The sequence below is a fragment of the Acomys russatus genome, chromosome 3 (genome assembly GCF_903995435.1).
Source record: "Acomys russatus chromosome 3, mAcoRus1.1, whole genome shotgun sequence".
Classification (NCBI taxonomy): Eukaryota; Metazoa; Chordata; class Mammalia; order Rodentia; family Muridae; genus Acomys; species Acomys russatus.
In genome coordinates this window covers 37,906,252-37,927,816 of record NC_067139.1, presented here as the reverse complement: position 1 = coordinate 37,927,816, position 21,565 = coordinate 37,906,252, and the positions used below count along the sequence as shown (strand labels likewise).

The following is a 21,565-nucleotide window of genomic DNA, read 5'->3' as shown; positions in this document are numbered from 1 at the left end:
AGTTTTGTTGGCCGTGCTCTTTTCCTGGTTTCTCTTAAGATTGACTTTTTTTCTTTAGGCAAAAGGAAAGGAAGTGGCAGAGAGAAAGCTATGGTTCTGATGGGTATGTGTACGTGTGTAATCCCAGAGAAGCGAAGGCTTGTGCAGAGTGGAAGCAAAAATTTCCCCAAGTGTGACAGTCAGCTGAGGGACAGGCCATGAGCACAGATGGCACCAAGAAGAAGGCTTGGGTCAGGGTACATGCTGTGTCTAGATAGGGGAGCAGCTCAGAAGTCTGATAAAGAGAAGAACAAAAGGCTGCTAAACGGCTGTTAGCTAGAGCAGAGCAGTTGAGGATAGGAAACGCGGAAGTGATTAAAAATTACTAGTCACCTTTGAGCTAGGCATTGCTATCTTCATTTTAGAGGTGACAAAATTGAGGTTCACAAAGACTGAGTGACTCACCCAAGGTCATACAGCTTCCAAGTGATGAAGCCTGGGCTCAAACCTGCTTCCCTGGCTCCCCAGTCCTTGGTCACCAAGCTCTGCCCTCGTCTTCCTACCTGCCACTGCTTCAGCTCAGGGCTTACTGAGGATGAAGCTGTTTGGCCTTGGTGGCCGATGTTAGAGACAATAATTATCTGGCTTCTCACCACATACTTGGTGCCAGCGGGTGGGAGTGCCACAGGCCTCCCAGGCCCAGGGAGTAACGTCAGCACCTCCCCTCCCCCAGCCGCCCGCTGCCCCGACGAGTCGGAATTATACTGAGATCCGGGAGAAGCTCCGCTCGAGGCTGACCAGGCGGAAAGAGGAGCTGCCCATGAAGGGGGGCACCCTGGGCGGGATCCCTGGGGAGCCTGCGGTGGACCACCGAGATGTGGATGAGCTGCTGGAATTCATCAACAGCACGGAGCCCAAAGTCCCCAACAGCGCCAGGGCCGCCAAGCGGGCCCGGCACAAGCTGAAAAAGAAGGTGGGTGTGGGGGGGCGGAGCTCAGCTCTACTGCTTCTCCTCCCTGAGGAATCCCTCACCTCAAGCCCTAAGACCTCTGGGGCATGAATGGTGCTGACTGCCAAAAAACCTTGGTGTGGCTCACTGCTATGGGAAGGTCTGGATGAATCTGGGAGGCATCAGGGTCAGGGAAATCCCAGGGGCAAGTCATGTGTCTCCACCGCAGGCTGCTTGCTGGCGTCCTCCAAGCTGAGGATTTGCTTCCGTAGGTCATTTATTCATTCAGCAAGTACTTCCACAAATACTGGAAGCCAAATCTAACAGTTAAATTCTCACCAGGAGAAATTCAGTCCAGTGAGGAGACTGACACAAAACTGAACAAGCACATTAGGATGTGACAAGTAACAGGGTGAGGGAAGTACCCTATTCGCCCAGAAATGGCTTTGCAAGAGGTTTACTTATCAACTGAGTCCCAGGCAGTAAGGGCAGCTAGCACAGCAATATGGTAAAGACAAAGCTGAAAACAGCAGAGAAATAGGGCAGGTAGTGGAAGCAGAGGAGAGCCTCAGAGGCCCTGCTGGAGATGAACTTTGACCCACCTCCAGATGAGCGGTGTCCCCGGAAGGTTGACGTGGTCCCATCTGTATTTTGATTGCAATGTGGTGATGCAGAAGCCAGATTGGAATATAGAGGAAAGAAAACTTTGAGTTTGATGCTGCAGGTAGGAAAAGACAAGATCAAGGGGGGAGATGACTAGAGAGAGATTTGAAGGCAGCAGAAGTGGCAGGCTTTGGCACTCTAATGACAGCATGGCAGGAGTGTTCCCAGGTGGCAGCCAATATGCTGACGATGCTTGTTGCAGCAGTTGCAGCACAGCAGCTGCAGAAGACTGGATGCAGTTGAGGTTCCTGTGAGACATTCAAGTGCAAGTGGAGGTGTGAGACTAGGAGTCGCCAACGCAGAGATGTAATCGAAGCCATGGGAATGAACAGTCCTCAGCACTGAGGATTAAACCCAGGGAGCTATTCCTGGATGGCCCGACTGCTAGATGAGTCCTGGGGCTTCATTACTTCTTCGTCTGCCTACCCTCAGCTGCGTCTGCTCAGTGCCACACACAGGAGCCACCATCTGAGATTTGGTTTGACAGCCAGCTAGTCCCAGTTCTTGGGTGGTCAAGCAGCCCTAGGGCTCTGGAAGACAGAAGTAAGTCTCCATCTTTCCAGCTCAAGGACAACCAAGATCCTTCTGCAGCCTCAAGTAGTTAACTGAAAGGTCCTGGTGGTACCTTCAGAGAATGGTCAACCTTGCGTTGCTCCCACCCAGAGCTGCCCTCCAGGTGTGTGGAGCAGGCTGCAGTGTCTCTGGCCTCGGAACACTCCCCAGAGTGCATGCTCAGCAGTTCCAGGTCTGCTGTGCTTTTTGTAACCCTGTGCACCCTTCCTGAAAGACTCACTCCAGGGCTCAGTTCAGATGTCTCCTCCTTTACAGACACTCAGGGAAGTCTCCTGCTGTGCTTCTGCTGCATCTCTCTAGCCTTCCATTCATCACCCTTCTGATCCCAAAGCTCCCTGTGCAGTCACTGTCTACCAGACCCAGCCTTGTGGCGGGGACAAACATACACAGATGGTCTCAGTGTTAGATAGAGACTACTGTCATTATCCATTTGGATGGCAGCCTCCTCTCTGAGGTCATTCTACCCACTGGTCATAGCCGGTGTGACTAGCTTCAAAAGTCCAGATTCCCCAGTAGGCTTATTCTCTGCCACCTTGGGAGATGGGTTAAAAGGGGGGATCTTCCTGGCCCCTCATCCCACTTTCAGACCATTACTTTCTTTTCTTGCTTTTAGGCACTAATCCTTGATCCTTTGAATATATACCCCTGCCTGTGTTGTCTGCAACCTTATGACCATTCTTTGTCTACAGAATGTTGTCATCTGGCCCTTTCTCCTCTTCCCAGGCTAATCTAGCACTCACTCACTTGTGTTAGTAACTATTAGTAAAAGAGCAAGTGGATTGACCCATCGTTCAGTCACTCTTACCAGTACTCTTCAGTTCCCTGCCTGTCACCTTTCTGTCACATCTGCTTGAAAAAGTGCATCTCTGCTCCATCCTATACTATCTCTTCTGTACCGAAGATAGCACTCAGCTGGGTGCTTCCCCACTTGCTCGAATTCTCTTACTTTCTGGCTAGTCTGTCATGCCCATTCACATGGCCTTTGTCAGACCTCTGACTCTCCAGCCTTGAGACTCTCTTCTGCCCTCCCTTGTTTTTCAGCAAATAAGTTCACTTACATTTTCAACAAAGAAAACGCCATGGGACATACCTTTCATCCAAAGGAAGGGTTGTCCTTCTCCCACCCCAGCCCACACAGTCCTTCCTTGCTTCCCCAGCCCAGGCTGCCTGCGCTTATTTTCAAGGCCTTCAGTTGGTAAGCATTGATTGCCTCAGGCTCAAACGCAGACTCTTCTGGTCTGGCTGCCATCACCTGTCATTGTGCCACTGGTGAATTTCAAAGACAGTCAGTTCCTGGAAGCTGGAGCCTCTCCTGCCTCCCCGGCTTGTTTCCCTCATACACGTAAAGCCTTACACCTATGTTCTATTCTCACTCCACTTTTCACCTGACCAAAGAATGTTGTCCCCCCCCATCAGTCACTACTTTATTACCAAATCCAAGTCATGTCTTGGATATGTGCCCGTCATTATTGTCCACTAATGAACCTTGACATATATGCTCCCCTTTAAACCTTATCTTTGGCTCCTCAGCTTTCAGGCAAGCAGGGCCTAGAAAGCAGTAGAGTCACCATCTCCTTTATATTTCTCAGCTGTCTCTCTGACCTCTTTCTGTCTCCTTTGTGAGTTCCTGTCCCTCACCTAGACTCTGTGGAACGCATCTCTCTAGGAAGAGATGCCATCTAGATGGTATTTTTACCCTGTACTTTGGCATCCCTGATAACTATTGATCCTTTTGGGGGGGGCCATCCTGCAGATACCTCAGACTCAGTACATTACAAGAGAGGCCTGCCTTTTCTTCTCCATTATCTGTTAGTAAAGGGGACCACTCCACCCTGTTGCTTGGCCTCAAGCCGTGGGCACTGTCATTGTGACTGAACGCAGTGAGCCTTGGAATTGGACTTCAGTTTGAAGCGTAGCTTGATCACACTCGCTGTATGACCTTGGGCAAATCAGTTAATCTCTAAGCCTCACTTTTTCCATCTATAAAATAAGAATAACAGAAACCTAAGTTATAAATTGTTGCAAGGATGAAATGAAATGATGCACAGAAAGTTGAGTAGAGTGCCTGGCACATAGGAATGCTCAGTTCGTGGGGGCCACAGTGGCAGCTGCAGTGGTTGGAGACATCTTCTGGACACGTGTCATTTCATCTTAACACCAAAAGTCCCTGTCTATGATAAACTTCCTCAGCCCCCACTCAAACCAGCTCACTTTTCCCCAGCCACAGCAGTTATGTTTAAAGCCTTCGCTTGGTAAACATTGGTTGCTTCAGGCTCATGCCCAGACTTCTGCACAGCTGCAGACTCCCTAGGATCTAGCTGCTGCCTAGCTTCTCAGCCTCATCTCAGCCTTACTTTCTAACCTGCCATCCTGTCTCCCAAGGTCCCTCCACACCACACCTCCCCTGGCAAAAACAATTGCAGAACAGAACTCCAGGCTCCAGTTGTACCTCTGTGTGGTTTTGCTTCTAATGATGTGTGTTCCTGCTTTCCCTGATTTTACACTTATTTCTTCTACCTAGAATGTGCTTATGTCATTTTTTTCCCCAGAGTAATTCTACTCACCCTTCAGTGCCCCTCCAGGAACACTCTCAGATGGTCCAGCTGGGTTAAAAGTACCTTGTACATTCTGCCTTGTAGCACTTGACACTGTCACTCTGAATTAAGTAGTCTATTTTATGTCTTTTTTCCCTGGCTGACTGAAGATGGGAAGCAGAGGCCATGTTTTGTGCCCAGTTGTACTCCCAAAGCTTAGCCCACTGCCTCACAGTGAGAAAATGGACCTAAAAGTTCTGGAACTTATGAATCACCCCTGGTGCCTTGTCCTAATTTTGCCACTTAGTAGCCACCTAACATTGAGCCGATTTTGTATTCTTGCCAAAGCTGGAGTTCCTCATCTGTAAAGTAGGCATTTTGATGCAATGATGGCATGGTGAGGGTTAAAAGACAACTTGCTGCAAGGAGTCCAGTTTGGGCATGTAGCCGCTATGTATTTCTGTGCTTTCTCCCTCCATTGGCAATGTTTGTAACAAGGAGGTGCTGTCCACACCAGTATTTTTCAGACTTTCTGGACATACATCAAACATTTATGAGTAAAAACTTCCTAGCCAGGCTGTATGGGTTCAGGGAGAGAGGGAGAGACCATCCCTACAGTCTCCAAATGCCCCATTACACCTCTAGATACTTCTCAAGGCCGTACTGCCACTTACCTAAGTAGGCACAGTCCTGGCATAGGGAGAAGGATACTTGGTACCAACCCTTGCAACCGTCCTCAGAGCAGCTTTTTCTTTTGAATTACAAATTTGGAAGCTAGGGTTCAGAGAGAGTATGTGATTTGTCCAAGGGGCTTTAAGGAAGGCTGAGGTCAGGTGTGTAGTCAGTGTTCAGAAGAGACAAGAGAATACATGCCTGCCTGCTTGGGGCAGAAAGAAGAGCCCTTTCTTTAGGTTGATTCTGAGATGATGGCAAGTCTTCTTCCCCCAGATTAGTTTTCCACTGTCTCCCCCTCAATTTGCAAGTCACCTGTAAGCACGTGAGGTGGTGCTCTTCCCACCTGACACCTAGCTCCCTGTAAAGGCTTTGTTAGCCTCCTGGTACCTTGGGTTTAGGCAGAGAAGTGTGGATAACTCTGCCCGCAGTCGGATTTCCATTCTCCTGATTCAAGTCTGTCAAAATGATTTACAGGACCCAACCTCTTGGGACCTGCCAGGCTCCACCTGGACTTAGGGCCTTCTCTTTAGATGTGGACTTGGATGTGTGGAGCCGGGTAAACAGTGAGACACCTTTCTAAGACATGCCCCTCTTCAGTAGCACCGTGTCAGGCGATCGCTTACATGCTAGCCACACACAATGTCTTAGCTCCTATATCTTCTTTAAGACCACATAATGATGGCAATCCATCTCCCTGCCACCTCCAGACTGCCTCTCCATTGCCATGCAGCCCCCTTTGTTCACAGGCCCTAGAACTGACACAGGCTCATGATGAATAAACCATCAGAAGCTACCCTTAGGAACTTATTTGTACTTCTGCCCCCAAGACTTGTTATCTTTCTGGTTTCATCATCCCCTCATTCCTGCAGGGCTGAGGAATAAGTGAAGATCGCAAGTCTCTGCCTACAGGAGTGGCAAGGCTAGGTCCCAGGCTGATGTGTCAGGTGTCACATTGTCCCTGGTTGATAGCAGACCTCTACTGAAACTGCCTCTTCTATTGACAGGAAAAAGAGAAGGCCCGGTTGGCAGCAGATGCTGTGACGCAGGTGAATCGTGTCTCTGGAAGCCAGGAGCCAAGGCCTGCCAGGGAGAGGCTTCTAGAATGGCCGGACCAGGAGCTGGACCGTGTCAATAGCTTCCTGAGCAGCCGCTTGCAGGAGATCAAGAGCACTGTCAAAGACTCCCTCTGTGCCAGTTTCAGCATGTGTGAGCTCAGCATGGATAGCGGTGGCTTTAAGGAGGGGACTATGGAAGCTCACCCCCAGACTCTAACCCCTTCAGACCTCAACGACTCTGAGCAACAACCTGACATCAACCTTGACCTGTCCCCTTTGACTTTGGGTTCCCCTCAGAGCCACACATTACAAGTTCCAAGTGAGCCAGTTCCACCATGGGCAGAAAGGAGAGACCCTCGCCCACCATGGACAGAGGTGAGAGGCCCCTCTCCTGGTACCCCTGAGAATGGGCTGGTCAGAAGACTCAACACTGTGCCCAACCTGTCCAGGGTGATCTGGGTCAAGACACCCAAGCCAGGCAACCCTAGCTCTGAGGAAAGTTCAAAAGAAGTTCCCAGTTGCAAACAGGAGCTGTCTGAGCCTGTGGCCACAGGTGGGAAGCCAAGAAAGAGCAAGAGACAGGGAAGTCAAGCAAAGAAGAGTGAGGCAAGTCCAGCCTCCTGGCCTCCAGCTGACCCAGAGGCTCCCGCTGCCAAGAGCCAGATATCTAGCACCAAGCAGCCAGGCAAGGGCCCAGAGCCTGTCAAAGTGGGCAGTTGTGTAGAACCTGGAGAGGGTAGCCGGGGCAGCCAGCCAGGACCAAGTTGGGCTGACAGCCCCACAGTTGATAAGAAGGATAGTTACTGGCAGAACTGGGCAGGCGAAGCCAAGGCACGGACTCTGGAGCAGGAACCTGTGCAGACCCCAGGCCCAGCAAGGCCACAGAGCCTGTCCCAGGGCAAGGGCCGCAGCCGCCGGAGCCGCAACAAGCAGGAGAAGTCAGCCTCCTCCTTGGGTGAGTGCACCAGGAACCAAGTGGCTGAACCCCCACCCCAGCCAAGCCACGGGGTGGAGGGCAGTCCCCGTGTGTGGGCAGCACTGCCCCCAGCATGACCCCAGAGGCCTGGCCATGGGCACTGAGCCCTCCTGGCTGTGTCTTCCTAGACGATGTGTTCCTGCCCAAGGACTTGGATGGGGTGGAGATGGATGAGACAGACCGAGAGGTGGAGTACTTCAAGAGGTAGGTGTGTGCGGCCTGTGCTTCCCCTGTCCATGCTGTGTCCCAGGCCTTTCCAGATAGCCTGAGCCCAGGGAGCCACTTGGCAAGACGAGCATAAGAAGGAGGAGCATGTCAGGACCCAAAACTAGAGCTTTTCCCAGCTTATATATTTTTATTTCGTATTCACTTTAGACAGAGTTTCAGTGCAGCCCTGGCTGCTGAGAACTCACGTGAACTAGGATGGCCTCAAACTCACAGAGGTCCTTGTCTCTGATTGCCAAGTGCTGGATCTCTCTTGTACTGTTCTAGTGGGCCAAGCTCTACAAAAGGTCTAGACAGGGAGAGATTCAGAAACCTACAGCCCAGTGGTTAGTGCCATGAGAAACCTAAAGGTGTGATGGGGCCGCTGGGTGGGAAGCCTTGAGCCAGCTGGGTGTTAGAGGAGGCCTTTCTGAGAAAGGTGACGCTGACGTGACACTTGGAGAATGAACTGAGCTGAGCTCACCAGGTACAGTGAAGGGTATTGGTGACAGAGGGACAGCACATGCATAGCTCTAAGGGCACAGCGAGGGTAAGGCAGAGATGATGGACAGCTTGTGTCTCACAGCAGTTGTCTTTATGCATTGCCCCTGGCCTCCTGAACAGCAGGTCTCACACCTGTCGGACATGCCTGCTTAGGGCCAACTTGTTTCTTTGCTTCCTTTTCTCTCCCTCTCTCTTTCTCTTTCTTTCTTCCCGCCCTCCCTGATTTCTTTCTTTCTTTTCTTGTCTTGCCATATAATATAGCCAGGCTGGCCTCAAACTCATGGCAGTCCTGAAGGCTGGGGTTACAGTGTACACTACCATTCTGGGCTTCCAGCTGGCTTCTTAATAAATGGGACTTGCTTTGTCTAGAGGTGGGGTCCAGTGAGGACAGGAGAGAACCTCTTATGTGTTTTGCCCATATTTCCACAACCCAATAGGTTCTGTTTGGATTCTGCAAAGCAAACTCGTCAGAAAGTTGCTGTGAACTGGACCAACTTCAGCCTCAAGAAAACCACTCCCAGCCCAGCTCAGTGAGGTAGAGACCTCAAATGTTACCTGCACCCCTCCTTTCCATGCCCTGCTATTTTCTGTGCCCCTCTAAACTAGTCTGTATTCTGGGTCTGGGGAATTGCACTCAGGGCCTGCTAACCCTGCTTTCTACACTTCTAAAGCAACCACATATGCAGGGTCAGGTGCTGATGATCTATGCCCTGTCTTTTCTGTGTGTCTCCTCACCCAAGGCCTCTGTTCTTCCACTATTCCTCCCTGAATCTTGCTCTGCTTCTTGGGATGTCAGCACAGCTCAGTTTACCCCACAAAGCCTCCAGGCAGCTGTGGATGTTGTGGAGCTGCCCCATGACTGGGCACTGGGCTTACATCCCTTTCGCTTCCTCAGTGCAGAGGGTCTGAATGCCTTCCGCCTTAAGCAGTATAAGAGTGAGACCTGTAGGACATTGATAATCAGGAGGTATTAGTGAGGATTCTTCCCCAGTAGGACAGGTTCCTGAGAAAGTAGTAGCTAAGCTGCCTTTTGGGAAGTGACGGACACACAAGCAACTCTGGCCAGCCCTCCAACCACCCACCCACAAGTCCAGTTATCTCAACTGTTGACATACTGGATAATGTTTTGGGGCTGGGTGCCCAGAACTGGAGAAAGCCTCCAGGCTGAGTGCTTTAGTGCAGAAAAGACAAGCAGCTAGCCACAGTATTGGGGCCCAAGGCTATTCAGTGCCACATCCTTTTTTTTTTTATGATTTATTTTATGTGCACTGGCATTTTACCTGCATGTATGTCTGTGAGAGATGGTTGTGAGCCAACATGTGGGTGCTAGAAATTGAACAGGTCCCTTTGGAGGAGCAGCCAGTGCTCTTGACTTCTGAGCCATCTCTTCTTCAGCCCCACAGTTCCATCCATGTCTTAACTTTGTGCTATGTATCTGGATCATGGTTTGTTTGTTTGTTTCCTTAGGTCTGACACCTGTATAGCTGCCCTTAGTACAGTGGGAGGCTTGGACAAGTGGCCAGATCTCTATATACATACTCTTGAGGTCCCCACCTGTCTCTGTGCTCCTCTATTTTTTTTTTTTTTTCCTCTCTGAGCTGAAGCAGCGAGCTTCCTGGGCCTTGAACAACTCCCTTGGGACAGTACAGAGGCCTGAAGCCAGGGCAGTTTTCAGAGGTGAGGCTCCCTGTGCTATGCATATGCTGCCTCCAAGTTAAGGCTGCTTTCTTCAGAATTGCCTCAGTCTTCCTTTGCCATACCAGATAACCATGCCCCAAGGGTATCTTCTAGAGCTAAGGTTCCCTGTTACTTTTTTGCCACCACAAGAGCAAGGAATAGCAAAGACCCCAGGCACTTCATCTGTTGCCCCTCTGGGGAGAAAAAGGGTCATTCCTCACATAAGTCTAATTCCACTGGTCTCCAGGGGAACCTAATCCAGCCATCTTCTACTTTGACTGATCTCTTCCAAGACAGGAAAGCCACTGGCTTCCTCCCTACCCTCCTGAATGTACATCCCTGAGCCTGTCCATCATCTTCCAGGCAGGATTAGCAGCCTGAAGTGCTGGCACAGACTCAGGACCCAGCCCAGGCTGTTTTCTTGAACCTGAGGTAGGAGTTTGGACACAGGGCTGGCCTCCACTAGTATCAGCCCTGCCCTGGACGATGTGCTACAGGAAGGGCCTTAGTGCTCTCAAAGTCTATTCCATATATTGACAGAACCTCACGACTGGAGCTCTGTCCCTCAACAGTCTTCAACTTCATTTTCTACTGCAAAATTTCCAGTTTCCATCTGGGAAGCCTGTGGTTTGTTTTTTGCCAAAGCTTCTTACCATCACCTCCCCAGACCCAGATGCAGCAGGGGTCAAGGCAGAAGCTGGTCCTGTGATCCACAGGGACCCAAAGCCCTGCCCCACTCAGCAGGGGTTGGGGGGTGGGGAGTGGGGAGCTCTTGCTCACTGTGATCCTGCCCTCTTTTTCCCTCTTAGCCTTGCCCAGGTCCACTTCAACAGATCATCCCAAGGCTCCAATTCAAGCTGCAGATGTAATTCTCCATGTGCCCTGCCGCCTGTCTTGACCCTCCTTGCTCACACCACCCTGACCAACCAAAAGCTGAATGGATGCCATGCTGTGCTGGGCCTTTCAGGACCCCAGCAGAGCCGCTTCCTGGTGCTACGCAGCCTCCACACTCAGAGCCCGGGGAATGGGCTGGTCTGTGAGCCAAGGGCTGATGGTACTGCTGGCCCAACACCACTCTCTTTGTGTTTGTTTTTGGGTTTGTTTTGTTTTGTTTTGTTTTGTTTTTTCTTTCTTTCTTTCTTTCTTTTTTTTTTTTTTTTTTTAAATTCTTTTGATACTGTGAATATCTTTCATGTGGAAAGATAAAGCAACATTTGGACACAGAGTTAGTGTGGTGGTGATTTGCTGGTCTGAATGAGGAGTGGGAGGGATATGTGTCCGCAGAAACAGCGTTTGTCTAGTCACCAGTATGGAGCAGTACTCTGTATAGGTAGTTTGTCACAGTTTGACTTCAGCCTTAGAGTCCTTCAAGCAATCCTAAATGGAACTGATAGCCTGATGTAAAGAAGAGGAAAGTAGGGGGCTGGAGAGATGGCTCAGTGGTTGAGAGCACTGTCTGCTCTTCCAGAGGTCCTGAGTTCAATTCCCAGCAACCACATGGTGGCTCACAACCATCTGTAATGTGAACTGGTGCCCTCTTCTGACATTCAGGTGAAACACTGCTGTATATACAATAATAAATAAATAAATCTTAAAAAAGAAAAAGGAGGAGGAGGAAAGTAAGGCTAAGAGGGTAAAGTGACTAAACAGTCTAAGTACAAGGCTGTGACTCTACAAGATGCCTGTCCTGTAGGGAAGACTTAGGTACATGTACCTGGAACACACCTCAGCACATTGGAGAGGCTGATCTATGAGGCAAGTCCAGTCTAGTGCTGAATGCCTGGAGGATTTCTGGAGAGCCACTGATCTTTAATCGTTTTTATTAGTTTTTATTTATGTTTATGGGTATTTTGTCTGCATGTGTGTGTGTGTGCACCACATGCATGCTCTGCCTATGAAGGCCAGAGTCGGGCATTGAATCCCTTGGGACTGGAGTTACAAATGGTTGTAAGCTGCCATGTGGGTGCTGGGAAATGAACCTGGGTCCTCTGGAAGAGCACAGTGCTCTTAACTGCTGAGCCATCTCCAGCCCCCAAGAGAGTCCCTGATCTTTAGTCCACATTGGAAGGCTGAGGAGGCCAGGCTCTGATGTCAGCAGCAGTAGCAGCAGCAACAGAATAGATGCATTCACCACCAGTGAGGGCTGAAAACAGGCAGGCAAAAAGCAACAGCTTTTCCTTTGGATCTCCTTATGTCGAGGCTCCCGTGAGGAAAGCTCTGCCCGGTCTAGTTCTTCCTGGACAGCTCCTCTTAGTTGGTTCCAGACCTAATCAACAGCCAACTTACACTCACACTTAGTTTTCTCTTTGCAGGGTACCGGTGGCCACAGGCTGGATGTGGCCTTCCTACACGTGTATGAGAGCAAGTCTAGGAAAGGCCCCCAGAACTGCCCACACCATATCCAACGTAATTGGAGCAGTTAAGGGCAAACCAAATTTCTATGGATTAGATCTGATTACCCAGTGAGAATGGAATATGTACCCACAGACCTGAGAATAAAACAGATAAAGTCAGGGGATCCACCTCATCTTCCTAATTCCTATTTTAATATAATAGGTTTACTGAAAATGCCTCACGTACACTATGTCCAGGCTGCCCAAGTAGTTATTTTCCACTAAATGCCATTATGTTTTGTTTTTTGAGACAGGGTCTGTATAGCCCTGGCTGCCCTGGACTTGCTATGTAGACAAAGCTATCCCCAAACTCACATAGCCACCTGTCTCTGCCTCTAGATCGCTGTAATTAAAGTGTAACCACCACACCAGGCCAGGCCTAAATGCAAGTCTTTTTTTTTTTTTTTTTTTTTTAAAGATTTATATTATGTGTATGAGTGTTTTGCTTACACCATGAACCTGGTGTCCTAGATCAGAAGAGGGCATTGGATTCTATGGAACTGGAGTTACAAGATCTTTGTGAGGCACCATGTGAGTGCTAAGAATCAAAACTGGGTCCTCTGCAAAAACAAATGCTCTTAACTGCTCGCCTCAGCCACCTGTCCAGCCCCTCTGAACGCCATTCTTCACCACAGTGTCTAGAGGTGAACCCTCAAGTCAAAGAGCCTACACAGATGGAGCAGAACCCAGCCTACCTCCCTCCCTCAAGCTTCCCCCATAGGAATAGGTATCAGCTGTGAATTCAAGGCCATCCTGGTCTACAGAGCAAGTCCGGGACAGCCAAGGCTACAGGGAAACCCATTCGGGCTGGGGCGCTGGAATGGCTATCTAAAAGTCCAGTTGCCCCAAAAGTAAAAGTCTAGTCAAATACCTGCAAACACTTCTGCCTTTGGCTCTGGCACTCACTCCTAGCATATGCAGTCACCTGTTAGGCCCTGGTCCCTCAGGTCTCCTGACTTTAGCTCACATTCTCCTCTTCCACAATTACTCTTCCTTTATAAACTCTGGGGTTTTCGTTGTTTGTTTTCCTTAAGATAAGCTCTTAGGGAGCCAGGCTTGGGGGTGCACACCTTTGATTCCAGCACTCAGGGAGGCAGAGTCAGGCACAGGCGGACCACTCTGAATTCAAGGCCAGCCTGGTCTACAAAGGGAGTTCAGGAAAGACAAGACTACACAAAGAAGCCCTGCCTCTAGAAAAAGGAAAAATAAAATAGAATTAAAAAGTTACTATGTAGTCCCAGGTGCTGGTGGCCTCTTAACTCAAGAGCACTGCCTGCTGAGTGCTGGGATTAAAGGCGTGTGCTACAGGGCTTCTTTTGTTGTTTCTTTTAATTAATACTTATCCCTCACACCCTACAAGAGAAGTCACTTGCTAAATCTCATGAAAATCGGTTTGCATTGTCTTTGTGATGATTCCATCCTAGGTATTGTAACACACACAACCCCTGAAGCAGAACGATCATCACAAGTTTTAGGCCAGCCTTGGCTACATGGGAAGACCCTCTGTCTTAGAAAAAAAAAAATCCATATATTTCTCCCAATCTCAAAACAAATAAGTTCTCTTTGGCACTGCGTAATGATCAGTGTTCCTATTACAGACGTAGGAAGGGGCAGCCAGCACTAGTTCTGTCATTGCTCCTTAAAAGTGCAGTTGGATTCCTGACAACCTCTACCAAGACTCCTTTCCCTGCCTACCTCACCCCAGCCCCGGAAATCCCTATGCCCTGAGGAATTTGTGTACTTGCTCTACACTGGCAGCCCCCTTCCCGCCTTCCTGATGCTGATTCCTCCACTTACACGGAAACGCAGAGCCAGCAACTCCTTTGAGCCATCTCTAGCTTCCCAGGCGATCGCTCTGGGGTTTACATCATTTACTCCTGACCCTTTGGAGCAGAGGTGCTACCTCACCCAGACATCCGAACAGTGCCGCCCGGGGAACTCCTGGCCACCAGAGGGCGCAGCACCCTCCCCAGGAACGTGCTGGGTAGAACGTCCTGCTCGGGGCGGGCATTCAGCCGGCTCATCCTTTAACGCAAAACTACTGCGCAAGCTTCAAGTCCTCCGACTACCCACAAGGCTTCGCCAGGCGTTTTCAGTGAAGTCCAGCGCCCGCCCACAAAAAGCGCTCGATGAAGTTTGTCCCAGTTCGCGATCCGGCGTTCACGCCGTTGTTAGGCAACTACGATAGGTTTTGGGGCTTGTTTGTTTTTTCTCATCTGATTGGAGCTCAGAGGAGGCGTGGCTTGTTGGGTTTTGTCCCCCCCCCCCCCACCTCCCTTTCCCCCGGCATTGCGCGTGCGTGCAGCCAGCGATGGAGGAGTCGGAACCTGAGCGGAAGGTGGGGAAGAAGTGGATCCACGCGAGGGGGAGCGGGAAGGGGGTAGAGGGGGAAGGAGGAGGGGCCGCGGGCTGACTCGGGTCTCCGCAGCGAGCTCGCGTGGACGAGGCGACCGCGGGAGGGAGCCGCTCCGAGGACGAGGATGAGGAAGACGAAGACTACGTGCCTTATGTGCCCTTGCGGCAGCGCCGGCAGCTACTGGTAAGGGGCCGCATTCCCAAGAGCAACGGCGGCCGAGGCCGTCAGCGGGAGGGGGCGGCCTGGGGAGCGGTGGTAGTACCTTGGGTCGTGGTTCTGAAGCAGACGAGGGACAGCGAACCTGTTCCGGACAGATGTGCGCCTCAGCGCACACAACCCCCCTTCCCGGAAAAAGCCAGAATCCTGGCTCCGACCCTCCCCGACTGCTATGCCCCCCACCTACCGGGTCTTGAGGTTGACTCTGAGGGACACTGCTGGAATCTCAGCTCCAGAAGCTGCTGCAGCGAAGACGCAAGGGAGCTGCAGAGGAAGAGCAGCCGGACAGCGGCAGCGAGCCCCGAGGAGATGAAGACGACATCCCGCTGGGCCCTCAGTCGAATGTCAGCCTCTTGGATCAGCACCAGCACCTCAAAGAGAAGGCTGAGGGTGAGCTGAGCTGGAAGGAGAGAGGCTGAGCCTGGGCTGCAGTGCTCCTGTCCTCTCTGACGTCTTTGGCTTCTTTTCTCAGCCCGCAAGGAATCGGCCAAGGAAAAGCAACTGAAGGAAGAAGAAAAGATTCTGGAGAGTGTGGCTGAAGGCCGAGGTATATGGTTATAACTTGTGCAAAGAGGAGGTGGCTCAGTCTACCTCCTCCCAACTTAAAGCTGGCTCTGTCCCAGGAGGCCTGCCTTTGGGAAGCAGGAGTCCATTGAGCTATGTCTGTCTCCTCAGCTTTGATGTCAGTGAAGGAGATGGCCAAAGGCATCACATATGATGATCCAATCAAAACGAGGTATGTCTTTCTAGTCAGAATATGTGGCTGAGACTAGCACTAATCCCCTGAGGCCCAGCTGTACTGACAGCCAGTGTTGACCTCTTCTATCCACTGCCTGCCCTTAGTTGGACACCGCCACGTTATGTCCTGAGCATGTCTGAAGAGAGACATGAGCGAGTTCGGAAGAAGTACCACATCCTGGTGGAGGGGGATGGTATCCCACCACCCATCAAGAGCTTCAAGGAAATGAAGTTCCCTGCAGGTTTGTGAGAAGAGAGACACGATGCTTTTATTTATAATCAATCATGCATTTGTGAGATTAGTCCTGTTAGTGTTACTCCTCCTCCCGCCCCCCCCAGACAGGGTTTCTCTGTGTAGCCTTGGTTGTCCTGGACTCACTTTGTAGACCAGGCTGGCCTCGAACTCACAGCGATCTGCCTGCCTCTGCCTCCCGAGTGCTGGGATTAAAGGCGTGCACCACCACTTCCGGCTTAGTGTTACTTTTATAAATGTGTGTTACAGTTTCTCTTTTATCCCAGCTAGCACCCAAAATCAAGACAGGAATATGTTTCTGTTCTTTGTTATTTATTTTGTTTGTTTATCCCTAGAGCTAAGGACTGAACCCGAGCTGCTCTACCACTGAGCTAACTTCCCAACCCCCCTTTTTTTTTTAATTCTATTTCATTAGTTTATTTATTCTCTTTACATCTGAATTTTAGCCCCCTCCCTCCTCTCCTAGTCTCATCCATCCTCATACCCTCTCCTCTGAGGAGGATACCCATGGGTACCAACCTGGCCTGGCACATGAAGTTGCAGCAGGACCCGGAGCATCCTTTCCCGCTAAGGCCAGCCAGATAAGGAGAAGGGATCCAAAGACAGACAAGAGAGTCAGACAGCTCCTGTTCCAGTTGTTAGGGGACCCACATGAAGACCATGCTACATACCTGCTACACGTGTATAAGGGGCCTGGGTCCAGCCCATGCATGCTTTTTGGTTGTTGGTTCAGTCTCTGTCCGCCCCCATAGGAGAAAGGGGTTTATTTTGGTTTTGTTTGTTTTGTTTTGGTTTTTCAAGACAGGGTATCTCTGTGTAGCCTTGGCTGCCCCGGACTTGCTTTGTAGACCAGGCTGGCGTTGAACTCACAGCAATCTGCCTGCCTCTGCCTCCCGAGTGCTGGGATTAAAGGCGTGCACCACCACACCCGGCTTGGTTTTGTTTTGTTTAATTTTTGGGTTTTCTTTTTCCAGACAGGGTTTCTCTGTGTAGCTTTGATTATCCTGGAACTCACTCTGTAGCTCAAACTGGCCTCGAACTCAGAGATTGACCTGCCTCTGCCTTCTGGGTACTGGGATTAAAGGCGTGCCCCACCACCTCCTAGCTGAAAAAGGGTTTCTTTAGGCTTATTTTCAGATGCCTCGGCTATACATATTCACTGTCTTCTGCTTCGACAGAGTTTTAGTGAGAACGTTGTTAGGCCCAGTCAGCCAGTGGGCATTGGACCCAGGGTTTCATGACTCTAGCCTCGGTTTCATGGCCCTAGCCTCAGTTTCATGATTTGCAACTTACAGTTAATTCTACAGGGTTCAGGATGCTAATGAAACATTTGTTCTTTCCTACAGCCATCCTTCGAGGCCTGAAAAAAAAAGGCATCCTCCACCCAACACCCATTCAGATCCAGGGCATCCCTACCATGTGAGCATGCGCTGTGGCCAGGCCCCTTAAAGCTGCAACCGAGAAGCAGCACCCATTTGTCCTACTGTCTCCTGTTGGGCCCAGACCTGAAGTTGTCCTCTCCCCAACAGTCTGTCTGGCCGGGATATGATTGGCATCGCCTTCACGGGGTCGGGCAAGACACTGGTGTTTACACTTCCTGTCATCATGTTCTGCCTGGAGCAAGAGAAGCGCCTGCCTTTCTCCAAGCGCGAAGGGCCTTATGGACTCATCATCTGCCCCTCGGTAAGATAGGCAGGCTAGCCTGGCAGGCAGGAGAAGGCTGGGGCTAGCTTCTGGTCCCAGCCTTGTCTTTGCCTGCAGCGAGAGCTTGCTCGACAAACCCATGGCATCCTGGAGTATTATTGCCGCCTGCTGCAAGAGGATAGCTCACCCCTGCTGCGTTGTGCACTCTGCATCGGGGGCATGTCGGTGAAAGAGCAGATGGAGACCATCCGACAGTATGTACAGCCTGGCCCCACGCACCCCCCAAAGTTCCCAGAGAGGCAAAAGACCCCTTTAGTCTAGCTGCTGCAAGGCACTCAGGGTTCTTCTGTGAGTCCAGGCCTCGAGGGAAAACGAGTTGAGGTAGGATAGAAAGATGCAGCTGGGTCCTGTAGGAATGTAACAGATGGCATGTCCCATTCTCTGGGATGTAAGAAATCCAAAAAGGCTTTGCAGGGAAGGTGCCATTTGAATTTTGCATAAGGGCGGTTCAGGCAGAAAGCTCAGAGATGAAAACCTGGGGTGCCCAGAAAAAGCAGCCATTTGCTGTGGCTAAGCAAGGAGACTAAGGTACTGATGTGGGTCCAGACCCCAGTAGCACCTCTGTCCTTTCCAGGTGGTGCGGTCCTCAGAAGGCATCTCTAGCACTCTGGACCAGGCCCTGAGATCCTAAGTCATACCACAACCCAGCCCTTGTCTGAGGTATTCCCAGGCTCAGGGAAGATGCAGGCTCAGAGGTCAGCTATCAGGAAAGCAAGCCCAGCAAGGCCTACAAAGGGATACAGGAACCAGGACTCAAATCTCCAGAGGCTCGGCACAGTCCTCCCGGGGATGATATGTCAGGATGAGTGCAGGCCAGACAGGAGCATGTGCTGCACAGAGGATCGCGTGGGGAAATGCTGAGAGGCAGGTGAGGGAATGGCAGAAGGCAGGGTACAGCCTCTTAGGAGGTCGTGGGGAGGCCAGGTACCCAACCCTCAGGGTTTCTCATTGCTGTCAGTGGTGTACACATGATGGTAGCCACACCTGGACGCCTCATGGATTTGCTGCAGAAGAAAATGGTCAGCCTGGACATCTGTCGCTACCTGGCCCTGGATGAAGCTGACCGCATGATTGACATGGGCTTTGAGGGTGACATCCGGACCATCTTCTCCTACTTCAAGGTGCCTTCCAGACCCTGCTTCACTCAAGCACCCCTACATACGTCTACTCACGTCTGTGACCCCACCTCACCCAGGCACCCTTACATACGTGTACTCACTTCTGTGACCCCACCTCACTCAAGCACCTACATACGTGTACTCACTTCTGTGACCCCACCTCACCCAGGCACCCCTACATATGTCTATTCACTTCTGTGACCCTGCCTCACCCAGGCACCTACATACGTGTACTCACGTCTGTGACCCCGCCTCACCCAGGCACCCCTACATACGTCTATTCACTTCTGTGACCCCGCCTTACCCAGGCACCTACATAAGCACACTTCTGTACTGTCTGCCCTCCACTTTTCAGGATCTGTGTCTCAGCTCTTCTGTGTCCTCAGGTCCCGTCCCTTATGCTCTCCATTAGCCCTGCATTCTCTGCCTTCCTGACGCTGCGGCCCTTTAGTCCAGCTCCTCATGCTGTGGTGACCCCAACCATAACATATTTTGTTGCTACTTCATTACTGTAAATTTGTTACTGCTACGAATCATAAAAATATGCTATGTAGGATATCTGATAAGTGACCCTCCCCAAAGGGGTTGAGACCCACAGGTTGAGAAGCGTTGTCTTACCCCAATCCCTGCCTTTCTCAGGGCCAGCGGCAGACTTTGCTCTTCAGTGCCACCATGCCAAAGAAGATTCAAAACTTTGCCAAGAGTGCCCTGGTAAAGCCTGTCACCATCAATGTGGGTCGTGCTGGAGCAGCCAGCCTGGACGTCATCCAGGTAGGCCGGCAGTCCTCGTGGGCAGAGTCTTACCATCACCTATACAAGCTGAAGCTGGCTGAGGAGTGCACCTATGGCCTTTAGCCAAGGCCAGTCTTTTTCTTTTTAAGATTCATTTATTTATTATGTATACAATGTTCTGCCTGCATGTCTACCTACATGCCAGAAGAGGGCACCAGCTCTCACTACAGATGGCTGTGAGCCATCATGTCATTGCTTGGAATTGAACTCAGGACCTCTGGAAGAGCAGCGAATGCTCTTAACCTCTGAGCCATCTTTCCAGTCCCCTAGCCAAGGCCATCTTAGGCTATCTAGCCTCCATAACAAGAGGCTTCTGGTCCCCTAGCCCAGACTGGGAGCCCAGCTGTAGTGTCAGAGCAGTGACTGGTGAACCTAACCTTGGAGTAACCTGACCTGGCCCCTGTGGTGGCAGGAGGTGGAGTACGTGAAGGAGGAAGCCAAGATGGTGTACCTGCTGGAGTGCTTACAGAAGACACCTCCCCCTGTGAGTATGCTGGGCTAGGCTGGTCCCAGGGTTCCCATGATGAGATAGGATGGGAGGACATGTACCGGGGGGGGGGGGGGGTCAATTGATACCTTCTAATGCGAGTTGGCCTTTTGGGGGCAGGTGCTCATCTTTGCAGAGAAGAAAGCAGATGTGGATGCCATTCACGAATACCTCCTGCTCAAAGGAGTTGAGGCTGTGGCCATTCATGGGGGCAAAGGTCAGGATGGTCAACACATTGGCGTAGATCTGCTACCATGACAGGTCCCTCCCTGCCTTCCCCTTCCCGGCCCCTGCCATGCTAGCATGTACTGCTCCCAACATTCCTACTGTAGTTCTGACACCTACCTGACCCTCCCCAGACCAGGAAGAGAGGACCAAGGCCATTGAGGCCTTCCGCGACGGCAAGAAGGATGTCTTAGTGGCCACAGATGTAGCCTCCAAAGGCCTGGACTTCCCTGCCATCCAACATGTCATCAATTATGACATGCCTGAAGAGATTGAGAACTACGGTGGGGAGCTTGGGGTGCTGGTGGGCTGGACAGGAGAAGAGCCAGGCCTCCAGGGAGTGGGCTAGAGGCTGTTCCTTTCTTTGCAGTGCACCGAATTGGCCGTACTGGGCGTTCAGGAAACACAGGCATCGCTACCACCTTCATCAACAAGGCCTGTGGTGAGTCTGTCACCATAGCTACCATGGGTTCTCCAGGTTCTAGTACTAGGATGGAGCCTAATAGTGCCGCATTATCTTTCTCTCCCAGATGAGTCAGTGCTCATGGACCTCAAAGCCTTGCTGCTGGAGGCCAAGCAGAAGGTGCCCCCTGTTCTGCAGGTGCTGCACTGCGGGGATGAGTCCATGCTGGACATTGGAGGTGAGTGGTGAGCAGGGCCCAGGCTCCAGTATACACTGGGTGGCATTGGACTGAAATACCAGAAAACCAGTGCCCGCTGGCCAGCCTGGAGTCAAGATCCAGGACCTGAAACTTGGTCCTCGGACCTTGCTGATCCTTCTTTCCTACCCCCAGGAGAACGTGGCTGTGCCTTCTGTGGAGGCCTTGGCCATCGGATCACTGACTGCCCCAAACTTGAAGCTATGCAGACCAAGCAAGTCAGCAACATTGGCCGCAAGGACTACCTGGCCCATAGTTCCATGGACTTCTGAGCTGCAAGAAGCCAGTCCCAGGACTCAGCCATGTACACACCAGCCCTCAAGACAAGAAGCCAGCCTCCTTGGCCCAGCTGGTCTGGGCAACTCCAGTACCCCCAGAATTGCTATTTTTGTTTTCCTTTCCCGCTGCCATTAAAGCACAGTCCTGTGTCTATTGGACCAGCTCTTCCTCTTTCTCAGCCACCTGGCCCCTGGGTCCTGGATGGGCCTCAGCCACTGCCTTAGCACCCCCCTGAGGCAGGACATCAGCATCTCGCAGGATTGCCACCCTGCTGTGGAACAGACTGGTTTGCTGTTGTCTCCATTTTGGGGCTCAGAGTATCTGAATAACTCAGGAGCCAGCCACCATCAGGGGTCACTGGGAAATGGTGTGTCCCTGCTCTCCTGCCTGTCTGACACTGCCACCAGCTTTCCCTTTCTGTAATGGCTTCTGAAGCCCCTGCCCATGCAGGCTGCAGCTAGAAATCCTGGCCTCCACCTGCTGAGGAAGAGGTCGATGCCTCAGAACTGCCATTCTGGCCACAGACACAGTCCTCTCTTCTGCCCTACTTTTTCCT

The 21,565-nt window shown here is 51.2% G+C and overlaps 2 protein-coding genes across 7 annotated transcripts in view; both read left to right on the top strand.

The window, feature by feature from the left end:
* Positions 1–10,662, top strand: part of Fam193b (family with sequence similarity 193 member B) — a 33,063-nt gene extending 22,401 nt beyond the window's left edge. For 5 of the 6 annotated variants that reach the window (XM_051172014.1, XM_051172032.1, XM_051172027.1 and 2 more), the window contains 5 exons: positions 713–952; positions 6,378–7,383; positions 7,533–7,608; positions 8,550–8,647; positions 10,599–10,662. In XM_051172014.1, coding sequence (XP_051027971.1) covers positions 713–952; positions 6,378–7,383; positions 7,533–7,608; positions 8,550–8,646 — 1,419 coding nt within the window. In that variant the 3' untranslated portion in view covers position 8,647; positions 10,599–10,662. The remainder of the gene's footprint in view (positions 1–712; positions 953–6,377; positions 7,384–7,532; positions 7,609–8,549; positions 8,648–10,598) is intronic. The other variant, XM_051172035.1, reaches the window with a different exon arrangement.
* Positions 10,663–14,459: 3,797 nt separating this feature from the next.
* On the top strand, positions 14,460–21,360 carry Ddx41 (DEAD-box helicase 41). Its single transcript, XM_051172460.1, has 17 exons — positions 14,460–14,520; positions 14,611–14,721; positions 14,985–15,144; positions 15,227–15,301; positions 15,430–15,490; positions 15,598–15,734; positions 17,092–17,164; positions 17,275–17,428; positions 17,507–17,643; positions 18,408–18,570; positions 19,207–19,338; positions 19,772–19,843; positions 19,967–20,063; positions 20,206–20,355; positions 20,442–20,513; positions 20,602–20,712; positions 20,866–21,360. The coding sequence occupies exons 1-17, from the start codon at positions 14,494–14,496 to the stop codon at positions 21,000–21,002; spliced, it is 1,869 nt and encodes a 622-aa protein (XP_051028417.1). The 5' UTR covers positions 14,460–14,493; the 3' UTR covers positions 21,003–21,360.
* Positions 21,361–21,565: the final 205 nt, after the last annotated feature.

What these genes read in the sequence shown, in the direction of transcription:
- Ddx41 (XM_051172460.1), top strand. Translation starts at nt 14,494, where the DNA reads ATGGAGGAGTCGGAACCTGAGCGGAAG. An exon ending in GATGATCCAATCAAAACGAG is followed by an intron (nt 15,491 to 15,597) that starts GTATGTCTTTCT and finishes GCCTGCCCTTAG; the next exon opens with TTGGACACCGCCACGTTATG. An exon ending in TGAAGAGATTGAGAACTACG is followed by an intron (nt 20,356 to 20,441) that starts GTGGGGAGCTTG and finishes CTTTCTTTGCAG; the next exon opens with TGCACCGAATTGGCCGTACT.